Source organism: Halyomorpha halys, unplaced genomic scaffold, assembly GCF_000696795.3.
Source record: "Halyomorpha halys isolate HHAL.00 unplaced genomic scaffold, Hhal_1.1 Scaffold493.1, whole genome shotgun sequence".
In the NCBI taxonomy this organism is placed as follows: Eukaryota; Metazoa; Arthropoda; class Insecta; order Hemiptera; family Pentatomidae; genus Halyomorpha; species Halyomorpha halys.
This window is the reverse complement of record NW_027111379.1, coordinates 660,270-681,366: the sequence shown is the minus strand read 5'-3', so window position 1 is coordinate 681,366 and position 21,097 is coordinate 660,270. Positions and strand designations below refer to the sequence as shown.

At 28.9% G+C, this 21,097-nt stretch overlaps 2 protein-coding genes across 7 annotated transcripts in view; one reads left to right on the top strand and one right to left on the bottom strand.

Moving 5' to 3' along the window:
• nsl1 (non-specific lethal 1) overlaps positions 1-13,329 on the bottom strand; it is a 99,165-nt gene extending 85,836 nt beyond the window's left edge. For all 3 annotated transcript variants that reach the window (XR_010843938.1, XR_010843939.1, XM_014425025.2), the window contains exon 1: positions 10,959-13,329. Coding sequence is in view for 1 of the 3 variants with exons in the window: in XM_014425025.2 (XP_014280511.1) it covers positions 10,959-12,286 (1,328 nt within the window). In the remaining 2 variants the exon portion in view is untranslated. The remainder of the gene's footprint in view (positions 1-10,958) is intronic.
• Positions 13,330-13,449: 120 nt separating this feature from the next.
• The window catches only part of LOC106683516 (transcription elongation regulator 1), a 36,808-nt gene continuing 29,160 nt past the window's right edge, over positions 13,450-21,097 (top strand). For 3 of the 4 annotated variants that reach the window (XM_014425024.3, XM_024358456.2, XM_067049380.1), the window contains exons 1-4: positions 13,450-13,588; positions 14,066-14,218; positions 16,651-16,783; positions 16,882-17,191. In XM_014425024.3, coding sequence (XP_014280510.1) covers positions 14,143-14,218; positions 16,651-16,783; positions 16,882-17,191 — 519 coding nt within the window. In that variant the 5' untranslated portion in view covers positions 13,450-13,588; positions 14,066-14,142. Of the gene's footprint in view, positions 13,589-14,065; positions 14,219-16,650; positions 16,784-16,881; positions 17,192-20,486; positions 20,631-21,097 lie in introns of those variants that run through there. The other variant, XM_024358472.2, reaches the window with a different exon arrangement.

Here is a 21,097-nt window from a genome sequence, read left to right as displayed (position 1 = left end):
AGTAAATTATACTTCTAAAAATTAACAAGCAAGACAAATATATATAAGACGATCCTGACAGATTTCATTCACTACTAAAGCAGCATCAACTCCAACAGGAATTGCAAACGAAAATAACACAAATTTAATTTCCTATTAATACATTTGTTAACTGTTTAAAATCACTAACTTAAAATAACTTCATATTATCGATTCAAAAGTTTATCGATAATGACATTAGAAACAAAATACAAATATAACCGTTTTTCATTTAATTTAAAACCAAAAATTAAATCCATACGCCAACTTACAAGTAAACTAGGCACCGGGGTACAAAAGGAACAGTGCCTGGGCTAGTCAAATATATTTATAGCTGGGTACAACAGCTGAGTGAGTGTGCTATGTATAACAACTTTGCAATATGGACATTTCATAGTAAATATTAGCTTTCTCTCTGGGAATACACTACCTAAATAAAATTCAAAATATTTTATTTAATACCACAATTAAATCATAGAAATACATTCCTTTTTTTTAACCAATTACTTATTATTGGGAATAAAGAGCAACTACTATAATAGAATAAAAAAAATAGAAAACATATTTATGATTAGCGAGGAGCTAAAATCAGATGATGAAACACATTGCAACGTTGAGTGAATTTTAATGGAAGACAGCATCTAGAGAAGGCTAATATACTATTAAAATTGCAACTGGTTCCTTGCTACGTATTATTTATCAATTATTATGTTATGCATACAAATCACATGGAATTTGTAATAGATTATTTATTCAAAATTATAATCAATAAGAGTTATCATTTTACTAATAAAGAACCACGATTTATAATCTTAGAGATTGATTCGCAGCGCAAGTCCTATAATTGGACTGAATTTGTTTGCCGTTTGAAGAGCAATAATAAAAATTAAAAATACACCATAAAAATAATTTTAAACAATACGCATCACACACAAATTTCACCTTCAGCCTTGAGATAAAATTAGTCCAGGAAAATTTCATAAAAGATATTCCTTTATAATTCAGGATGACAATTCCAATATTAAATATTTCATATGAGTAAGTTAAAATAAACTTTGACTATTGCAATATACCCTGGGAAAACATCTATTGCCTAATGCTTGCATGGCGGCCAACAAATATTTAAACAATTTTTTCACGATTGCAATTTTTTTCCTATAGATAAGTGACAGTAAAAATTATTAATAATAAAAAAAGCAAAAAAAAAGTTCGATTGAATGGTTTTGGATTAAGGACTTTAGAGTAACTAAAAAAATAGAATGGAATATGGGCATAATTAAAGTTTAGCAGATTGAATTTAGGTTTACATGGAGACCCTGGTCAAGGTCTCGAGGTAAAATTTGTTCCATATACTCTTCACATTCCTAAAAATCACAAGTTATTACAGTAAATTATTATGGAAAATAATAGTTTAAACTAGTACATATTAATTATAAGCATAGTTTAAGTAATATACACAAAGTGGCTTACCATATTTCATTTATATAAATAATTCAAATATTCTCTAAACATTTAAAAAAAAAACCTATAATCCCAAATGCAATACTCCAGCCCTGAGCAAAATTTGCCTTAATTTAATGGTAGTGAACGCTGTGAAAAAAAGAAGAGAAAATTGATGCGTGTATCAACCTGCAAAGCTGGCGTCCTTGTGAGAAATCAGTGACGGTTAAGAACATATATCACCAACCGTGTCAACTAACCAACAAAATTCACTACTATTCCACGTTATATAATACATTAAGAATTTAGTATATTATGGAAATAATGTAAAAAAAAACATAACAATCTAAATAATATAATTAAAATAGATAAATACAATTGTGAGAGATTATTTTAGATACTCCATTGACTAAAAGAAACGAAGCCTTGATATAAGTTATTGGAATTCATTGAATAATCTCCTAGAAGTCAACACTGTACTCAAGACACCATCGGTACATGATCACAGAATCCTTACAATCCTTCCGCTAGAAGATAGTATTACCAAACGATGATTAGGAGTGGGGTAGAAACCTAATAAGGGAAAGTAAGTTGTTCTTCATAGTAAGTTTCTTCCTAAGGATCGCCTAAGTGTTTTCGGAGCCAGTTAAGTCAAATAGCACCATACTCCTTAGTCTAGTGTTACAGGCAAGAGCGAAAAACAAAAATCATTATATTGTATATATGTATAAATAGTTGACCGTAAAAAGAGAAATAAAAAATAATTGTAAACTATTTTTATTTCTCTTTTGACCGCAACCCTGACCATATTCTTATATAAAAATCATTTTAATTGGTTGCAATACAACCTCTCTTAGAAGGAACAACAATTAGACTAAATCGTATCCCTTTATCATGTAGGATGTTGAAAATATTCTTCAAGTAACCTTCACTGGAATTTATTATATTAGGAAACAACATATGGAAGGCTAAGTCATAACTATTGGGAACATTCTGTAACAATAACTGAATTGCTATTTTATCATATATTGAGAAAACATTTGGTCGTTTATAATTTTGTTTTACGTTTCATTTTATACCCTTGTAATTTTCCACTTACTTTTTTTACATATGTTAAGTGTTTGTATCCTTTTTAGCCCTGACGAAGTCCTGCAATGTGGGGCGAAACGTTAGCTCAAATAAAAATAGTACATATTACTATTTGAGTTTAATTTGACCTCATCCGGACCAAATTCGATTTATTGATACATGATCAGCAATCTTCCCATCACTTTGTTTTGTTTTAAACTAAAAATATATCTACTAATTTTAAGATAAAAGTAAGGTAAAATTATGATTTTACATTTCTTCACATGTGGCACCAAGCTCCACAGTTAAACTCATTTCTGAAAATTTATCATGAACGTGAAAAAAATAATTACTTTAAGTCTAATAAAATAACAAAATTGAATTAATGCACTTAGGTTAGATAATTTTTACATAATTTGAAAATAAAAAAGGGATTTAAGTAGGTTTTGAATAAAATCTTTCACGTTTAGTTTTATTATAAAGAGTTAATTTTTATTTATTTAGTTTCACTGTCATCAGTTTTAAGGTTGTAAAACGTATTTAAAAAGGAAATAATTTTAGTCATAAAATTTACGATACAAACTATTATTATGTGATATAAGTTCCTTTAAACACTTAAGAAATCGGTGAGTTAAGAAATTTGTAATTTTTTTAGAAAGGTGAAAAGATTTTGAGCAAATTATGTATTTTGTAAGGTGATAAAAACTTAAAATTGAATTGGTTCAAAGAACAAGATTTTACTTCATCCAAATTATTGGTAATTTTTCTATTCTTCTCGGATAGGAAAACACTAATGTAACATATGTAACTGATGGTAGGAGACAAAGAATACATACCACATTTTAAATAAATAAAATACACATGTTTTTACGTCTTACTAACGTAACGTAATATAAACAATATCCACATTAAAAGTAATATATTTTGAAGGCCCATGGGACTTGATAATTTCACCTGACTCCAGCGCTAAACAAATTCTACACTACAGGATAGAGTTATGTTAAAACCAAAAGACTTGACAAGGGCATAATGGAAACCGACCATACTACAGATTTTAACAGATAGGGAAAGAATGGACAGAAGACACTTATCTATTAAAGCTTTCGACCTAAGCAACGCGGAATAGTTGCTCATGCGCACTACCATGCTTGTCCTCACCTCAAGAAGGCGTACAAAATGGTTCAGAATAGACCTGATTACTACCCACAAAAAATCTTAGCAGGTACCTGATGACATTCGTCATGCCATCCCCTCAACTCCTTTCCTTCCAAATAACTCATAACTTAAGGGGTGAGCGGATGAACAAGGGGTTAAGTTACAAATAATAAATTTTAAGATATAAAGGTTTAATTTTTTTTTTGTAGGAGCTTAAATTTTGAAGAGTACATAGCCCCTTCTACATTTACGTATCTGTTATTAATTGTATTTTGAGGTTAGAGTACCTCACACTAACTAGATAGGCTACCTACCCCCATCATCCACACTATAGATTCGAAAAGTCAAAAAATGTTACATAGCCTCTTCAATTAATCCTTACACATTTTAAATTAGTTCTAGAAAATTTCGTTAATAAAAAAAAACCGTACTTAGAATTTGAATAATATTTTAATAAATTAGAAGTATTTCTTTCATTATTTTTTTTCTTTCTTCAATACCATAAATAAGATAAAATCAAATGTAAGGGATGACTTCAATTTTTCCGTATGTTTGTTAAAAAATACCACTAAGATTAAGTTAAGTCCATTATGTGATATAAATAGAAATTTACTTAAGATGTGTTTTGTTAGAAGAACCATTTAATGTACTTCGAAGTCAATAGGATGGATTTACTTTAAATTAACATAAATTTTAGCTATCCCAACAAAACATATTTGATATAAAAACCCATTTATGGCCTTATCTTAACTGAATATTGACACACCTACATACAGAACTTTCATAATTGTTAAGAAGTAAAAACATTAAGTAACTACACTGCTTATAAGTATTAGACAAAGCAGAAAAATTGTGCTTTTAAAAAATCGTCTCGAGACTTCTTAAAAAACAATTTAGAGCCAATGACCGATAAGGAGGCCAATAAAATTAATTTTCAATCTACAAATATAATTTCCATTTTGAGAATATGAAATACAGGAATCAGAAAGACCGACGTTTCTTTCATTATTTACATTAATAAGCAGAAATAAAATCCAATTAATCAATACAATAAGGAGATATTTTAAGAAGCTAGCGTTTGCATTGTAGGTCAGTGACCCTACCAGTTTGACAATCCTTGGCGATTGAAATGTAGCTGATATCGTATACGGACTTATAACTTGACATATAATTCTTTACAAAAAATATACATTTTTTCAGAAGAAAAAGTTCCTTAACAATAAATTCAATCAAATCTTATAAAATCCTAATCGAATGCAAGGGATGATAATTACTTAAATTTCGAAGTAAGGGAATTTAAAATATGTTAATAATATAAAATTATGATAACATTAAAAACAATATAGAATATCAGACGCAAGAGTGGTCCACATGACTCATAATAATAAAAATCAAACACATGTCTAAAGAACCTAGCTAATATGATGAATGGTGTAAGTATTATTAAAAATAAACGAGTATCTTTCAAGCAGTTAAGAAAAGATAACCATTGTTAAGCATAATTTTTTGAGTAAGCGTTGAAATGCTATGTAATAAGTTCATTAACATGATTTTTTTTTTTTATGGGGAGGGAGGGAAAAAGATATGATTGTAGTAAATTGGGGTTACCTCAGCCCTGATGGTTAAACTTAGTAAATAATACTGGAAGATTATTGATTGACCGTGTGTATAGATGAATGGAATATGGTCCGGGTGCGGTAAAAAAAAACTCAAATAGTAGATAATAATACTATTTTATTGAGCCAACGTTTCGCCCCACGTTGCAGGGCTTCGTCAGGGCTAAGAAAAGATACAAATACTATAGTTACAAAAAGGAAAAAACATAAGTGTAAAATAACAGGGGTATAAAATGAAAAGTAAGATATAATAAGAAAAATTAAAGGTTGTAAATAGTAAATGAAAAGGGTAATAGTAACAGATAGATAAGAGAAGAAATATTAAAGTAAGTAAATAAATAAATCTTATCTATCTGTTACTATTACCCTTTTCATTTACTATTTACAACCTTTAATTTTTCTTATTATATCTTACTTTTCATTTTATACCCCTGTTATTTTACACTCATGTTTTTTCTTTTTTCCTTTTTGTATCTTTTTTAGCCCCGACGAAGCCCTGCAACGTGGGGCGAAACGTTGGCTCAATAAAATAGTATTATTATCTACTATTTGAGTTGTTTTTTTTACCGCACCCGGACCATATTCCATTCATTAGTAAATAATAATTTTAATTATATTTAAATTTAGAATTTCTTTTAAATAAAGACTACAACCGTCTTGAGCTTTGGTTTATTTGATTTACTCAATTAATAAATTTTAGAAAAAATCAATTTTTTTTTTAATATTTACTTTACTGAACATTGAAACAATAAATATTCCTATTACATCCAATAGTTGGGAAAAAAACTTCTAATAGTTTGTCTATCTATACTCATGGTGCAAGAAGTTAGGTAAGGACTACAGTAGATAATTGATAGAAAAGGATGGAGTGTCCTGCGATATTAGCAGTACATTAGTTTATACTAGAACTAGATTTAGAAAAAAATATAGCTAATGCTACTCGTTAACATTTAAAGACCTAGATATTGGAAAGAAATATGGAACTGGCATTGTATATTAAGGAAAAGGGGAACAAGAAAGACAAATAAGAAGAACTTTTCATAACAAAGACTAAACCTTTTTATACTTCCCCTCTTTCTCAGGCCACAGTTATTAGCAACATAAAGAACAGGCCTCACATCTCTTTAAATAGATTCCACCATATGCTACAAATCCGTTCCTCAACAAGGCACCAGTCAGGGTTTTTATTAACAAATCTTTATTGATTATTAAAATAGATAATTTCTAAAAAACAATACTCCTCAGCCGAGGGTGAACAATAAATCCATTTTTCCGAATAACACGCACATATGTAATAAATTGTAATTGAACAAAACTCGTGGTTCGATGTTAACTAACCCTGAAAGATAAAACCATTTTTTCCCCCTTTAAATTAGCTCTATTCATCAAGTATTAACGATCTACGGAGCATCAGCCTTCAAAAGAATTATTGAATTTACGAAACTCCATATTCCACAGTACAGTAAATATAAATTTCTGTTGAATACAAACACTTATTTCACCAATGCCTCAAAGATTACTACTTATCTATGAGTCACTTTGAATGTGAATGTAGGACAGCCAGCAATGAAGCCAACTGCAATTCAAATTTAAAAAATACTCCAACACCTTAGACCTTAGCGTATCAGAGGGAATTGATATATCAGTTTTCTTTATCCGTGGAATAAATTAGACAATTAACAAAATCAACTAGTTCCAATTGATCTTTGAAACTTCCAAAAGAGTTTGTTTTTGCAGGGAACAGGTACGTACAGAGCAGTTCCTTTGTTATCAATCTAATGTAATGTTACTTTTAGTATAAATAAATATTCATTTTGAATTTTTATAAATTAATATAAAAGCAGGGAGTACATAATTTAATTTTTCGGTTGACAGATTCTGTTTTAAAACAGGCAAGTATATCCTCCTAAAACATCTAATTATTAAACTAGATAATTCATTTCCTGAATTTCCGGATTCTGCTGGACTCCGAAGAATGGTATGGAACAAGGACAGAATAAGTTTTCTCCCTTATGCCCCCCGGACCAAACTCCCTGAAAAGACTTTGACTGACATGGAAGAACGGCTATCTCCAATCCAAGAAGCAGCTGACACGGGATCGCGATGCTTAGCTGGCCTGGGTGGAGGCACCTCCGAGCTGAAAGCCACAAAAGAGGAAAAAAAGCATTCGTTTCCGAAACGTTACAAAAATATGATTTTAAAAAAGAAAAAAATTCTCACACGGGATGGTCAATTTTTTAACAATGGAAGTGCAGTAGATCTTCAACAAATCGAATTTTTGACTTTTTAAAATCAATTTTCAAGTTATTCACTCTAATATCGAATTAGAGTTTAGGAAACATTCAATATACTTTGGTACAAAAATATGCACAATAAACATGAGACTGACTACCATATGGCTGTAGAAATGAAATAATATTTTCCACAAGGTTCCACTTATTTTTTAGTTAGTAATCATAGGTTAAGTAACATGGGTTTCCTCGATAAACCCTATTTACGAAAATATATCGTTGAATTAAGTAGTTGTTGAAAATGAAGTACTTGTTCTGTATCAGGGTTACATTTCGAGAAGTCTCTGAAAATATTAAATTGCCTTCCCTAATAAAAAATAAACATGTGCTAGAGATATTATATAGGTTGAATCCAATATACGGGAGCGGAATGATTTAACAGTTGGACAATGTAGTAGGAGCGTAATATGATTTGACAAGACACAATATATAATGCCTGAGGACATAAGAGATGGATGGCCTAGGAGAAATCCGGCAGAGCTCAACTGATGGCGAACTGGGAAGAGGATAGGGGACGGCCAGATGTGGCAACGTCTCTTCTCAGCGGTGTTGCCACGTCTACTTCGGGGTGGGGGGTTCGCGAAAAAACACGCCCAGCACACAACACACTGCCCACCGGCTTATTGAAAAAATTATCTCCTAAAATACATTATTAATTGTATTTATCAACCATCAAGCTATTTGTCAGTCTCAACACTTAAATAAATTAAGTTATAATAAATATAAACATATTTTTCTCCTTTTACAAAAGAAGAGTTGTTTGGAAAAAATTTAAATATTCTCTCTACCACAGCACTTTTAAACAATGAAAAATAATACACATAGACTCTCCATAAACTTTTAAAAGGAATTAGGAAAATAACTAAAAAAACATCTCTAAGAAAAGGAATGGTGTAAGAATAACTTGTTCCTGTTAACAACGTAAAACTATTTTTAACAAGACTTAGACGGTGTATTTTCATTAAAAAAATTCTTTAATAAACCGCTCATTTTTGAGCTATTTAAAATGCATATTTATAGAAAACATAAGTAATATTGAATAACTAAAGGCACAGTACTATTCGGAAAGCCGCTTTTCATTAGGTATCTACTTCAATTTCAACCTCATTTTGAATTTCAATCTCACTCTAACAACAGAAACTATTTTTAATATAAAATATCAGCTTAAAAAAATTTTCAGATTTTTTAACAAAGCTGTCCTTTTCTGTAGCGATTACGTAACAGAAGCAATATGGTTTCTTATCATATTGTAAAATAAATTTCAAAACAATCTAATGCTAGTTGAAAATACGAAATAAATGTTATAGAATGATTCAAGTAATAAAAGAACTTGCGTATACATGGTTAGTAGCTCCTTATCTGGAATAGTGATGTACAACCTATTAAGCTTCCATTAATCTAAACAGAATAGCTATTTTGATATCTCCCTCGGATTCCACCATATATTTTTATATATTTATTGCTTTTAATTCACAACCACATTACAGACAGGAGCAGTTTGATTGTATGATTTTAACTACAACTCACAAGATGAAGTTATTGATTGTAAATACGTGTAATAATAAAACTGGCCAGAAATAAGCAGTCGTTCCGAGTACTGATGAGAAGCAACACAAAACAGAAAAAATAATATATTTTTTTAATATAGTTTTTCTCATAATATTCAGATGGTTTTTAAAAATATGTATAAAATTGATTCAATGAAAAAAAACAACAACCTCTCAATAAATAGATAAACTTGATAACAAATATATGTATTAGTAATAGTATCGTTTAGAATCAAATACTTCGTATGCAAAAAAAAATATTAAATAGTAGGATGGAATATAACATCAGTTTTGAACAATTAAGTCTGCTGAAGCATAATATTTGAAAATATTAATTTTGTAAAGACATTTGAATATTTGTAGAATTAGAAGAAGAAAATCACAAAATCTAAAGGAAATCTTATCCTCAAGAATTTCAAATTCATAAAAATAAACTAATATCTGAAATAAGATATTCTTTGGCAAGTAAAATATCAAGTCTTACATCTAAACATGTCACCAGTAATGCATCAAGTACAAATTATATGTATGTAAAAGTTCATAGTCAGATTTAAAAACAAAATGTCCCCATTAAAAATACTTCTTAGCCAGTCAATTTATATTCAACAACAAAACATGGACAGTACAGTATAAACAAAAATTACTTCCTTCAGTAGTCTATTTTAACAAAAGCATTTAATTAACATATTGATTGCTTCCACTTTCAGAATTAATTTTGATCTAAATAAACAATTAAGCTGTTTTCAGATAAATGGTAAATTAATTTAGAAATAAAGTATTTTATTTTGCCAAAAAAAATATGTAGATAATTAAACAAAAGTAAGAAACAATATAATCCATAATTCTTTTAACATTCTTGAAAGATTTTTTATCTGTAATTTAAAACTGAAAACATCTAACTCAATATTTGTTAAGGAAAAATAGTAACAATTAAAAAATAAAATTTTGGAAAATCCCTTCAACCTCCTATTGAATTTTCCAACAACCATTGTTTATAAACACCCCAACCACTTCTGCTTATGTTGTTTCTTATTATAACAAATACAACTACATCAAAACAATAATTTTCTACTTTAAGACGTTGATCCAAAATAAAAAAATTACTATCTCAACTGCCAAAAAATAATGATAAATTAATTGTTCATATTAAGAATAGCCCTCCACATTTAAAAATGAATGAATTTAATAAAATTAACAAAAAGCAATGGAAGATTTTTATTATAAACCTTATAATGTAATGTAAATACTTCCAATGAAAATAACATTTCATATATAAATTAATTTTCACAGTAATTATAACTAGGAAGTAGAGATATCATCTGATACTGTTTAAATTACACTCTTTACAGTTTATTAATATAAATAAATTATAATAATAGTTATTGAGTTGGTAAACAAAATTCTGTATGATTAATTAGAATTTAAAAAATTGTTATTTCGATATAAAATCTTATAATCAAAGTTAATGACTTTAGTCACTAGCAATAGAACTTTTTTTTAAATACTAATATTTTATCACTAATGATTAGAAATCACACAATAACATGAATAAAGGTCAAATCTACCATTAATATGGTTGGATATATTTAATATGGATGGAAATATGGCAATTCTAGTCAATACAAGACAACATAATAACAAAATTTATTACTAAAATAGATCCTGACAAGAACATTTAAAACAAATATAAAGTGTTTATCAGCTCAATCTATCCTGTAATCATTATTTAAAACTTGAAAAAAATTGAATGCTTTCTGTGTTTTAATAAATTAAATCGAACCAGGGGAAAATTAATAATGCAATTAAAAAGGGTTATTACTCACATCGATAAAGGATGCTGATGAACGTTGTTGTAAGATATAAATTCATCACAACTTTCACATCCAGAACTGCTTTCAGTGACATCAGAATCAATATCTTGCTGCAATTTGGCAAGCTGAGAATGAAGTTCTCCATACGTTGTTGAAAGTTCTTGTTTAACATCGGATGGGAAAGAAGGGAGAATCGAACCGGGAAGAGATGACCTAACACCATTAGATGTTGTTACTAAGCTACTAGATGATGAACCAGAACCAAAATATTTACACTGCCTAATTGAATTCCGAGCCACTGTGTTGGTCTGCTGGTTTACAGCATGATCCATTTGCCGCATGAAAAGAGATAATCCAGCAAATGAAACAGGCTTCACATCACATTTAACATTCTTATCACTATCACCTGAAGAATAAACCCTCAGTCTAGAAGATGCTTCCAATATATTAGAGGAATATTCTAGCACACCAGTAATTTCTTCGGATGCATGCCTACCTAATAAATGTGCCTTGGTTTTCTTAAGTCTTCGAACAAGAAATTCTATTCTCCGCAACAATAAAAATTTACGTTTTCGAAATTCTTCTATCTTCTCACGAATCAGAGCATCTTTGTTCACAGTCACTAGTGATTCATCAACACACATATTCATCATATCCACATCGTTGAACAAATCTCTTTCAAAATTGGTCAGACCTCCCATATCTGAAAACATGGGTTCATTTTCTCCTGATGGGCCAGAAACTAACTCATTAGTGTTATTGTCAAGATTTGAAATAACTTTAAATATTTCCTCAACATTCTGATTAAGTTCGGGGTTTGTGCCCAACTCCTCACTATTCATAACAACACTTAAATTTTTAATAAACTGATCAACATCTGGCGATACTTTTTCTCCATCATTTAATTCTTTATTTGACTTCCTTAACCCCATGTCTGGATCTCCCATAAAACCACTATTCATCATATAACCACCTATCTGGGTAATAGAATAGTTAGAATCTGTCCTGTTCCCAGTCTCATCTTTTATTACATCTTTTTTCCGATTAAGAGGCAGGAATTCATTTTTCAGATTCTTGGCTAAACCGTTGATAGAATATGTTGTTTTGTTGTTGGGTGGGGAGTGTCCGTTCATGCCCGCTATATACTTCAAACCATTAGTCAATTTGGGTTCCAGTTCTTCACTTAAAATTTCCGCTTTCTTTTGATGATTTTTCAATGAGAGGGAGGGAGACCGAGATGGAGAGGTAGCGAACTTGAAGCTCTGGGATTGAACAGTTTCTGTCAAAGCAGGAGCCATGACAACATTTGAATGCCTCAGCGAGGCAAATCTTAGACCCATTCATTCATGGGCTCAATTAGTAAACACAAGCTCAAAATCATACACTTTTGAGTTGAACTATAAAGAAACAATTCCACATATCATTGCTTGGTTAAAAAAAAAAAAGAATTGAATAAATAAAACCTGGATGATCCAAAAATTAGTTACTGGAGATAGTGAGCATTCAGAGCAGTTACAACAAAAGCTGCTACTGATCACAACTACTAACAGTATATGTACATTTGATTTGACACTTGCACAATCCTTGATAAACAAAAAAAATTATAACGAAAAAAAAAACAAAAGTGCGCGTTTCAAGAAACACTACTGTCATAGATAAACTACCTATTCACTGGTTGTAAATTAAATCACTGACCGGTAATGGCTGAAACCAACACTTCTGATCCTGACACCGCAACGTGCGCACACTAACTGAATTTGAGAGCTGAAAAGGCTCCATAAAATTTCTTATGTTATAGCAAACAATAACATAGTTCGCATTTAAAACATCTACCAATAGCACACCACATTAGAGGACTTGAAAAGGATTTGGAGACACACGCAGGAACATAAACATGTTTTATAAATAATTATTTACTTCTCTTTGTAGTGTGTAATAAATTAGAACAATGGATAGCACACTGTTTCATTGATGAGGCGAAATTATATTAATGCTTCTTCATAATTACTTCGTTTTAAATAGGTATTAAATCGACATCTAACAGAAAACAGAATTAACTATCAATAAAAGTTCTCTTAACACAAAGCACGACTAACAGTTCATCCACACAATAATGGCGGCTTGTTTTAAGCTTGGAAGATCACAACAGGCCACACCAAACAACGATCACAGACAACAGAACAACCTGGCCATGACTGGTGCAACTACTTAAATCATAAAATCGTTCAAAACAAAAAAACAGCACTTGTATCCAGAATATTAAAATAATCGGGTTATTTTTTGAGGGGAATTAACTTTTATTTACGAAATGTGAATTAGAGGTTCACAAAACCATTACGTTATATTTCCGATTTGGTTCACAGTTTGTATAAGACTGTCCAACTAGCACAGAACGGCTTCGGCGTACTATTACTGAGGCTGTGACTTTCTCTGCACACCCTCCCCTTATTAAACATTAGTTTCTTTAAAAAAATCATATGTAAAAAATAATTTAAAGGAAGGAATTTTGTCATTTGAATAACCAACACGACTGAAAGCGTGGTGTTAAAATATTCTAGAGCAAGTGAGGTTTTAAACTAGAAAGAAATATTATATAAAGACAAATCCAGGGGGTGTTCACAGTAAAAGGAAAAGCCTGTGACGTGAGTACCGCTAAATTCAAACTGAGAACTCTTTAAACAAAATTTATATTGACATTTAAGTAGGCTTGAACAAAAAAAAACAACCTGTTTTGGATTCTCAAATTGTTAAAAATCTATTTCAATTATAATATACTGTCATCTATGGTTCTTTATATAAATATAGTAAATATAATGATCAAAAAATTGTTAAGAAAGATAATAAACATTATGAAAATAATTAACAGTGTTCTTAGATGAATACTCTTTCCAAATGGTTACCATGAAAACAAAAAAAAAAAAAAAAAGAAAGAAAAGAAGCATATTTCATTAAAGGCTATGAATCCTTGACAATTTCTACAATGAAAATGGCATACCAGTTCTATAATTAATTAAAAATGTATAAAAAATTATTAGTGTTAATAATACAAGACAATCAAATAAAAAAATTGTTTATTATATGTCTAACAATGGGATTGAAATTAAATGAAAATGTTTCAGGTTATTTCCACAGTTTTGTTTTAAACAATTGATAACTGAATGCCATACATACCATAAGTGAAAAGAAGATAGAAAATATGTTAAAATATCAGAAGCTGAGGAGTAAAAATGTTCTGTTGAAAACTCCAAGGCAGAGGTATCGGTATTTTAATGGTAAGTCTACAGAGTAATGTACTAAGTTTTTTAGTAATAATCAAATGCTACAATGTATAGCCAAATGACTATACAAAAGATAATCCTATTCCGTTGACAATACTATAATAATAATTATAGTTAAGCCTAACATTGTTTATTTGAAAATTAACAATTTAACATTTGTTAATAATATATTTAAAAATAAATCCTAAATTAATTAAATTTCAATTATGTTAATTATATTTCACTTAGCTACTAGGCTATTTTATCTGGCATTAAGGGAACTGTTTTCTACCTGGAAAATTCATGTTTCACTTATATTAATGTGGCTTTTAATATATTTTAATCATGATATATGGATGACATGATTTCAATAGTGAAATTGAAAATATGACAAGATTATAAAGGTGCATGAATATAGGACCATTGTCCTGAAACATTGTACTAGGAAGAAAAATATGAATAGATTATATTTATCTTTGGAAGTATTTTAACCTCAATAATTGAAAATTAATTTTATAAAAATTAATTTAATCAAACTTTCTAAAAAGAAAATCCAGAACGTAATAATAATAATAACAAAAAAAGTGAAAAAAAAAAAAATTCAAATAATTGTTATATGCAACTATTAAGTCATATGGCTTTTAATATAAGTGAAACTTGAATTTTCCGAGTAGAAAACAGTTCCCTTTATGCCAGATACAATAGCCTAGCTAAGTGAAATATAATTAATTTAGAATTTATTTTTAAATATATTATTAACAAATGTTGAAATCGTTAATTTTCATATAAACAACATTAGGCTTAGCTTTTGATCTTCTTTAAATTTCCCAAAAAAAAAAAATAATAACAATAATAAAATGAAAACAGAGATGGACTTGTACTTCTATATAACTGCTGGCAAAAAAAAAGAAAGAAAAAATAGGAGTATACATGAGACCTTCAAAAGATTGGAAAATTAATTATTAAATAATTATAATTAACTAATAACTAATTAATAGACTAAACTAAAGCAAATCTCCTCCATTTCTTATTCTTTTAATACAATTTTGGCTCTTATCAAGACCTGTTATCAAAATATTTACTCGTTTCATTATGACTGTCTGTCTTCCTGCTTTAGTCATCGTTTTTAAAGAATAAAAGAATATTTAAGAAAAAAAATGTTTCAAATATTTACTTATGTCAATACAATAACCTTAAGGTAACCATAAAGGTTAGCATAAATATTGGCTTCAAATTATATCAATTATTATAAACATCCTAAAGTTCATTAAAATGAACAAATAAGGTATAAATTACCTAAGTAATTTGAAAATTTTGGTTTATAAGAAGGTTTATGATATTGCCTAAAGTATATGTTCCTAACAATACTAACAGAATATGTTCCTTTAAAAAATACAGTTAAAAATATTTTCTTTTATTCATTAACTCGCTGTCATAATAATTATTCCCTTTGATAATTACTTACTAATCAATAACAAAACATATCAAGTTCATCCCTTATATTCTACAATGTTTAGAAAGATTTTTTTCATTTAGAGTTAGCTAAATACTACAACTTACCAATCTCTGGGATGGTGTATGCAGAGGATGAATAAATGATGTTTCACAGCATATAATTTAGGAAATTAAATGTAACAGAAATCTAACAAAGTTTTTCTGATAACAAGTTATTCACAATTTCTGAAGTACCTGTTGATGCTAAAACTGCAGTCCTCACAGTAATACATTAATTTTTAGTTATTAAGATACATTAACCATAATTACGGAAACGAAAAATATCTAATCTCAGTAATTATGATAATAATAAACAATCAAATTAGAAAATTGTTTTGTACAAATAAAATAATCACAATTATACTAGGATCATTATCGGCGAAACGTAATATTAATATTAAATTGAAAACTGTATTTAATGTAGTTCAACAAGAACCCCTTTCGAACGTAAATTACGGTATAATAAATAAAGAAAACTTAAGAGAAATTTGTAAACTTTGGCACCCAGACTGGCACTGGCAGTGCTTCATTAATCTTATGTTTGAATATCAAATAAAAATATATTTTAGTTCTACTTTAAACTTAGTTATTTTAGAAAATAAATACTAATTAAAATGAAATATTTAAATGTAGAAATAATACTTACTTTATTATTTAAATGTTTACTCTTCATTAATGGAAGTTTAAATATATATATATATATATCACATAAATAATTTTTTGTTTGATTTAGTTGCTGTCATTAAAATTTAATTAAAAAAGTTGAAATTATTTTTCTTATCAATTTGCGCTATAAATTCACTGATACAGTCATCTTCGAACTACAGTTTATTAGTAGTGACGTCACTGGTGTTAGCAGCCATCATTGTTAAGCTATAGTTAATTTGTTTGTTACGGAGTTGTGTGTAAATAATTAGAAATTTTGATGGAAGATTTGGACGATTCTGGTATAGATCACACGCCTCCTGATCAACAAGATGATTATGATGACAATATGGATGGAGACGAACCTATGGATGATGATAATGACGGAGAGTACGGTGGTGATTTTAGGCAGCAGAAGCCGAGAGGCCGGGGTGGATTCAGGTAAGATTCATTTCTATGCTTTTTGTATTTTTACTTATACCCAGTCTTTTAAGTTTCATTATGGAACATTAATATTTTACTTTATCACATATTTTTAGGGGTAGGGGTGGTATGAACAGAATGGACTTCGGCTCTAGAGGGCCCCCCATGGGTCAAGGAGGCCCACATGGACCTCCTCCTAGGTTTAGAGGCAGAGGATTTGGTCCACGAGGGCCACCGCCTGGTTTTAGAGGCCATGGACCGCCTCCTTTTGCTGGTGGAGGACCCAGAGGACCAAGATTTCGTGGAGGACCACCCCCTCCTGGATATGACCCTAACTGGGGACCGATGCCACCTGGTGGTATGCCACCTCATGGAGGACCACCACCTCCACATATGATGGGCCCTCCTGGAGGACCAGGAATGGGGGTAAGCATTTTTCCTACTTGACTACTGATGTTCATTTGAAGTAAATGACATTGTCAATAATGTGTAGAAGTTTTATTTATTATATACATCTACTTCTGTCTTTGATATGTAAACGATTCTGTATATTTATAGTTTCTACTCTATACATGTTTGTGTATTGGAGTATTCATACTGTAAATAATGCAACTGTATCAGAGGTATTTGTTCTTCAAATATTCTTTATTTGAGAAGTACGTTGATATGAATATTCTCATGAAATGAGTTTATTAAAGTATTGTGGATAATGGTTATTCACTTAGCTCTTTTTGTACATTAAAAATTAGTGCATTAGTTTACAGAGTATGTTTTATTGATATCCATTAGGTGGTATATATTCCACAACCCTACATGCCATAAATTGTGAGGAAGGCAGATTACAAAAAATAGATAAGTATATATTTCACATTATGTATGTGGTGTATCATAAATCTTGAACAAAGTGAATACTCCTACTAGAAATAATTGCTCACATTTCATAATATTGTATCTAAACTCTAATGTTTAAACATCAACTTAATGGTGTTTCTCCAATCCTATAGCCATTGCTTTGAATCCTAAGCTCCAAGTTTTTAAAGTCTATGCTTTAGGACAGGATGTAGTTAGCTGTATTTAATAGAAAAGATACTAAGTGAAAAAATGAGAAAACACTTGAGACCCATTTAATAATGAAGTATAATTGTGATAACTCGTTCATACTAGTGTAAGAAGTACAAGTCGGCAAAGTTGGACCTAGCAAAAACTAGCTAACTATTTTAATCTTAATTATTTCTCATTTAATGCAAAGGATTCTGTTAGTATCTCTTCTTCAAAAATAATTTTACTGCCATAATCCATTATTGCCTAGTTGTTAATTATTTAAACTTAAATATTTCTATCATTAAATGTATTATAATAATTTAATAAAACTTAAAAATTTAGTATCTCAGGTTGTATTTGATTTTTCTTACTTCAAAAGTGGAAATTCTTAAGGATTTAATATGTGTCAAAGATATCAATTTTTTTTTTTATTATAAAGACCAAAACTAGTAAGTAAAGAATTATTTGTATGCAATAAAAAAGATTTCAAGTATAGAATATAACAATTTTTTTTTTAAAATATGCATGATAAATTGTTTAAAAAAGGTGAGAAATATTAACTAACGGCTATAAATATTGTAAAAATTTCTTTATTTATGGGTTAATATTATAATGTATAGTTCTAGGGAAATAAACTTGGTAGTCTCAAGATGTAATCATATTCTCAGATTTGTTTTATTAAAAATTTTTTTGTTTTGTAATGATGATTTACAGTTCAATATTTTCAGCATATTCATTAGTGGAACTGAAAGGTTCAATCATGCAAAACATATATATATAGTATATGATCTTTCTAAGCTCACTGAATTGATTTGTGCATAAACAAGGTTAGATAATAGAGCTAAATTTCACATTAAGAACTGTTTACATGTTTCTTAAAATTACAAACCCTATTGTTGTCCTTTAAAGTACCACCATTGACCCCATTTTTAACTAATTTAGTCAGTACAATAAATGATTCTTTGACTTTTTTTAGTCAGCCGGTTGTAGGCTTGAACAGCGCACTATATGGTAATCAAACTAAAGACAAGTAATCTTTACAATTGCCCTGCCAAAACCTTAAATGAGTTTGGATCAGTTATTGCTAGTAAATTTTATATTGATAGAAATTTATAAGCCATCATTAATGAAACAGCTATCGAGTTGTTTTTAGAAAACGTTTTTCTTTCTTCTTCTTTCTTGCTTAGTTAAATATGTCATGTAGAAGAACATTTATATATTATAAGAACAGTTAGGTGAAATTTTATGGAAAAGAAGAAAAGATTTTTGTTAAGAAGTATTGTTTAATTGTTGTTTTCAGAAGTTAAAAGTTAAATTTTCTAACCAAAAATTGGGTAATCATAACTATAATTTTTAATCTTATTTGCATGTTATAAATCATGTTCCTCTATTTCAATCGTGTTAATATATTTTAAATACTGTTTCATTAAGTATTCTCCATAGGAATATTATTTTTTGTGAAATTTGATTGAAATTTTTTTAATGATGATTTTGTAAAATTAAATAAGAAGATTCCATATGCAGCCAGTTCACAGCAAAATTTTTCATTAAAGGTATCCTATGTTTTTGATAAGCAATCCTTCAATAAACTATTTTTATATTCCAATTTCAATTTACACCATAAAATTCCAAGATTAGTGCTAGTTAGTTAAAAAAACTCTTTTCCATTACGCATTTTTATTGCATGGATTATATAAAAAATAAAAAGTTTTTTTATTGCACTATCAGAAAAACTCTTCCAACTGAACTGAAAGAGCAACATCACTAAATGATGTTATGAGTTGGGCATTTTTTTTTTTTATATATCACGTATCAGCCACTAAGGGACCACGTGAATATCAATGGGCTTCTTAGGCTTCTTTGGGAGTCTTGATTTTCTTTCTTCCCATTGCAGTTTCACGATCCTCGGCATTTCGGTTTATAAAAGAAATTATAAACATTGTTAATTTCAACCATTATCCACCACAGAAGCCCACTGGCTGAAATAATAGAATATGAAATTTCGAAGTAGAGAGGAAAGAGAATATTTTTTACTTTGTTTAGATTAGCAATCAGATTGAAAGCACTTATTTTTTTTTTTTTTATTACGTCAATTATTTCAAACTATAAATACATGTTCAGTTTGATTTTTTATCAATAGAATCATTACAGAACTTTTGTACTTATGACTTTACTATGCTTTTAGATTATTTTTATTTATTAGAGATTGTGTTAAACGATTTTTTATTTGTTTCATTCAATTAAAATATCAACGGTTTCGAATATTTATCAGAAAATAGTTGTAAAACAGGGTAACTGACAAAATGAAAACTTTTATAATGTTGAAATGTTTGTTAATTACAATGTTTTACGTTCAAACGGGATATACATTACTTAATATCAATATTATTCTTACAAAAAAATTCAGTTACCAATTTTTATGAATGAAAACCTCAAATATGCAAAATAAAATTTAGTATTGCTATGCCTAATATATTGATTCAAATACTCTTATCATTTTGGTTGAAAAATATATCAGAAAAAATATGAATTTGGTCTTTAGAACAAATGTGGTTTTTGCTCATAACCTAATCGCCAAATTCACAACAAATAATTAAATTTGTTGTGAATTAAGTAAGAATATTCATTTATTTTATTGAACATATGTTAATTTTTTTTTCTATTAAATATCATATGTTGTTAAATATTAAGGTTAATTCATCTCTATATTTTAGTTTTGTCATTTAAAGATTAAATAATTAATTTTTTTTTAATGTATCTTCCCAATTTTAATTATATTAACTATGTTCCTATTTCCTTTCCTCAGACACATGAAGTATATCAGGTTAGAAGTATTTATCAATGTAGAAATATTAATCAAATCTGTGAAGTGTAAAGTGATTAATAATTAAATTAAATTTGTATTTATTATTTATTTTATTTCAGTTAAGTGCAATTTTTTCCCCATTGAGAGTTTTCTTATTTTTCATGCTCTGAAGCTTTTGTTGGTTTTCTCCTTTATTCTTATGATATATTTTATTTAATTTAAAACATACTTAGTCCTCATTTCCTTATTCTTTCTCTGAAAAATATTTAATTTTGTTTTGAATAGTATGTAAGGCAGAAGAAAAAAACAAAACATTTTTAGCTAAAAATTAAAAATTTTACTCCATTCCTGTTCTCTATTTATTTGCAGTAATGGCATTTAAAATTTTGTTGATATTCAATTACTCAACACCACCATATTCAGTGAATTTTATGATTATTTTTTGTTTTTAAGGAACCAAGAAGCACAAGAAAGACTCAACGGAA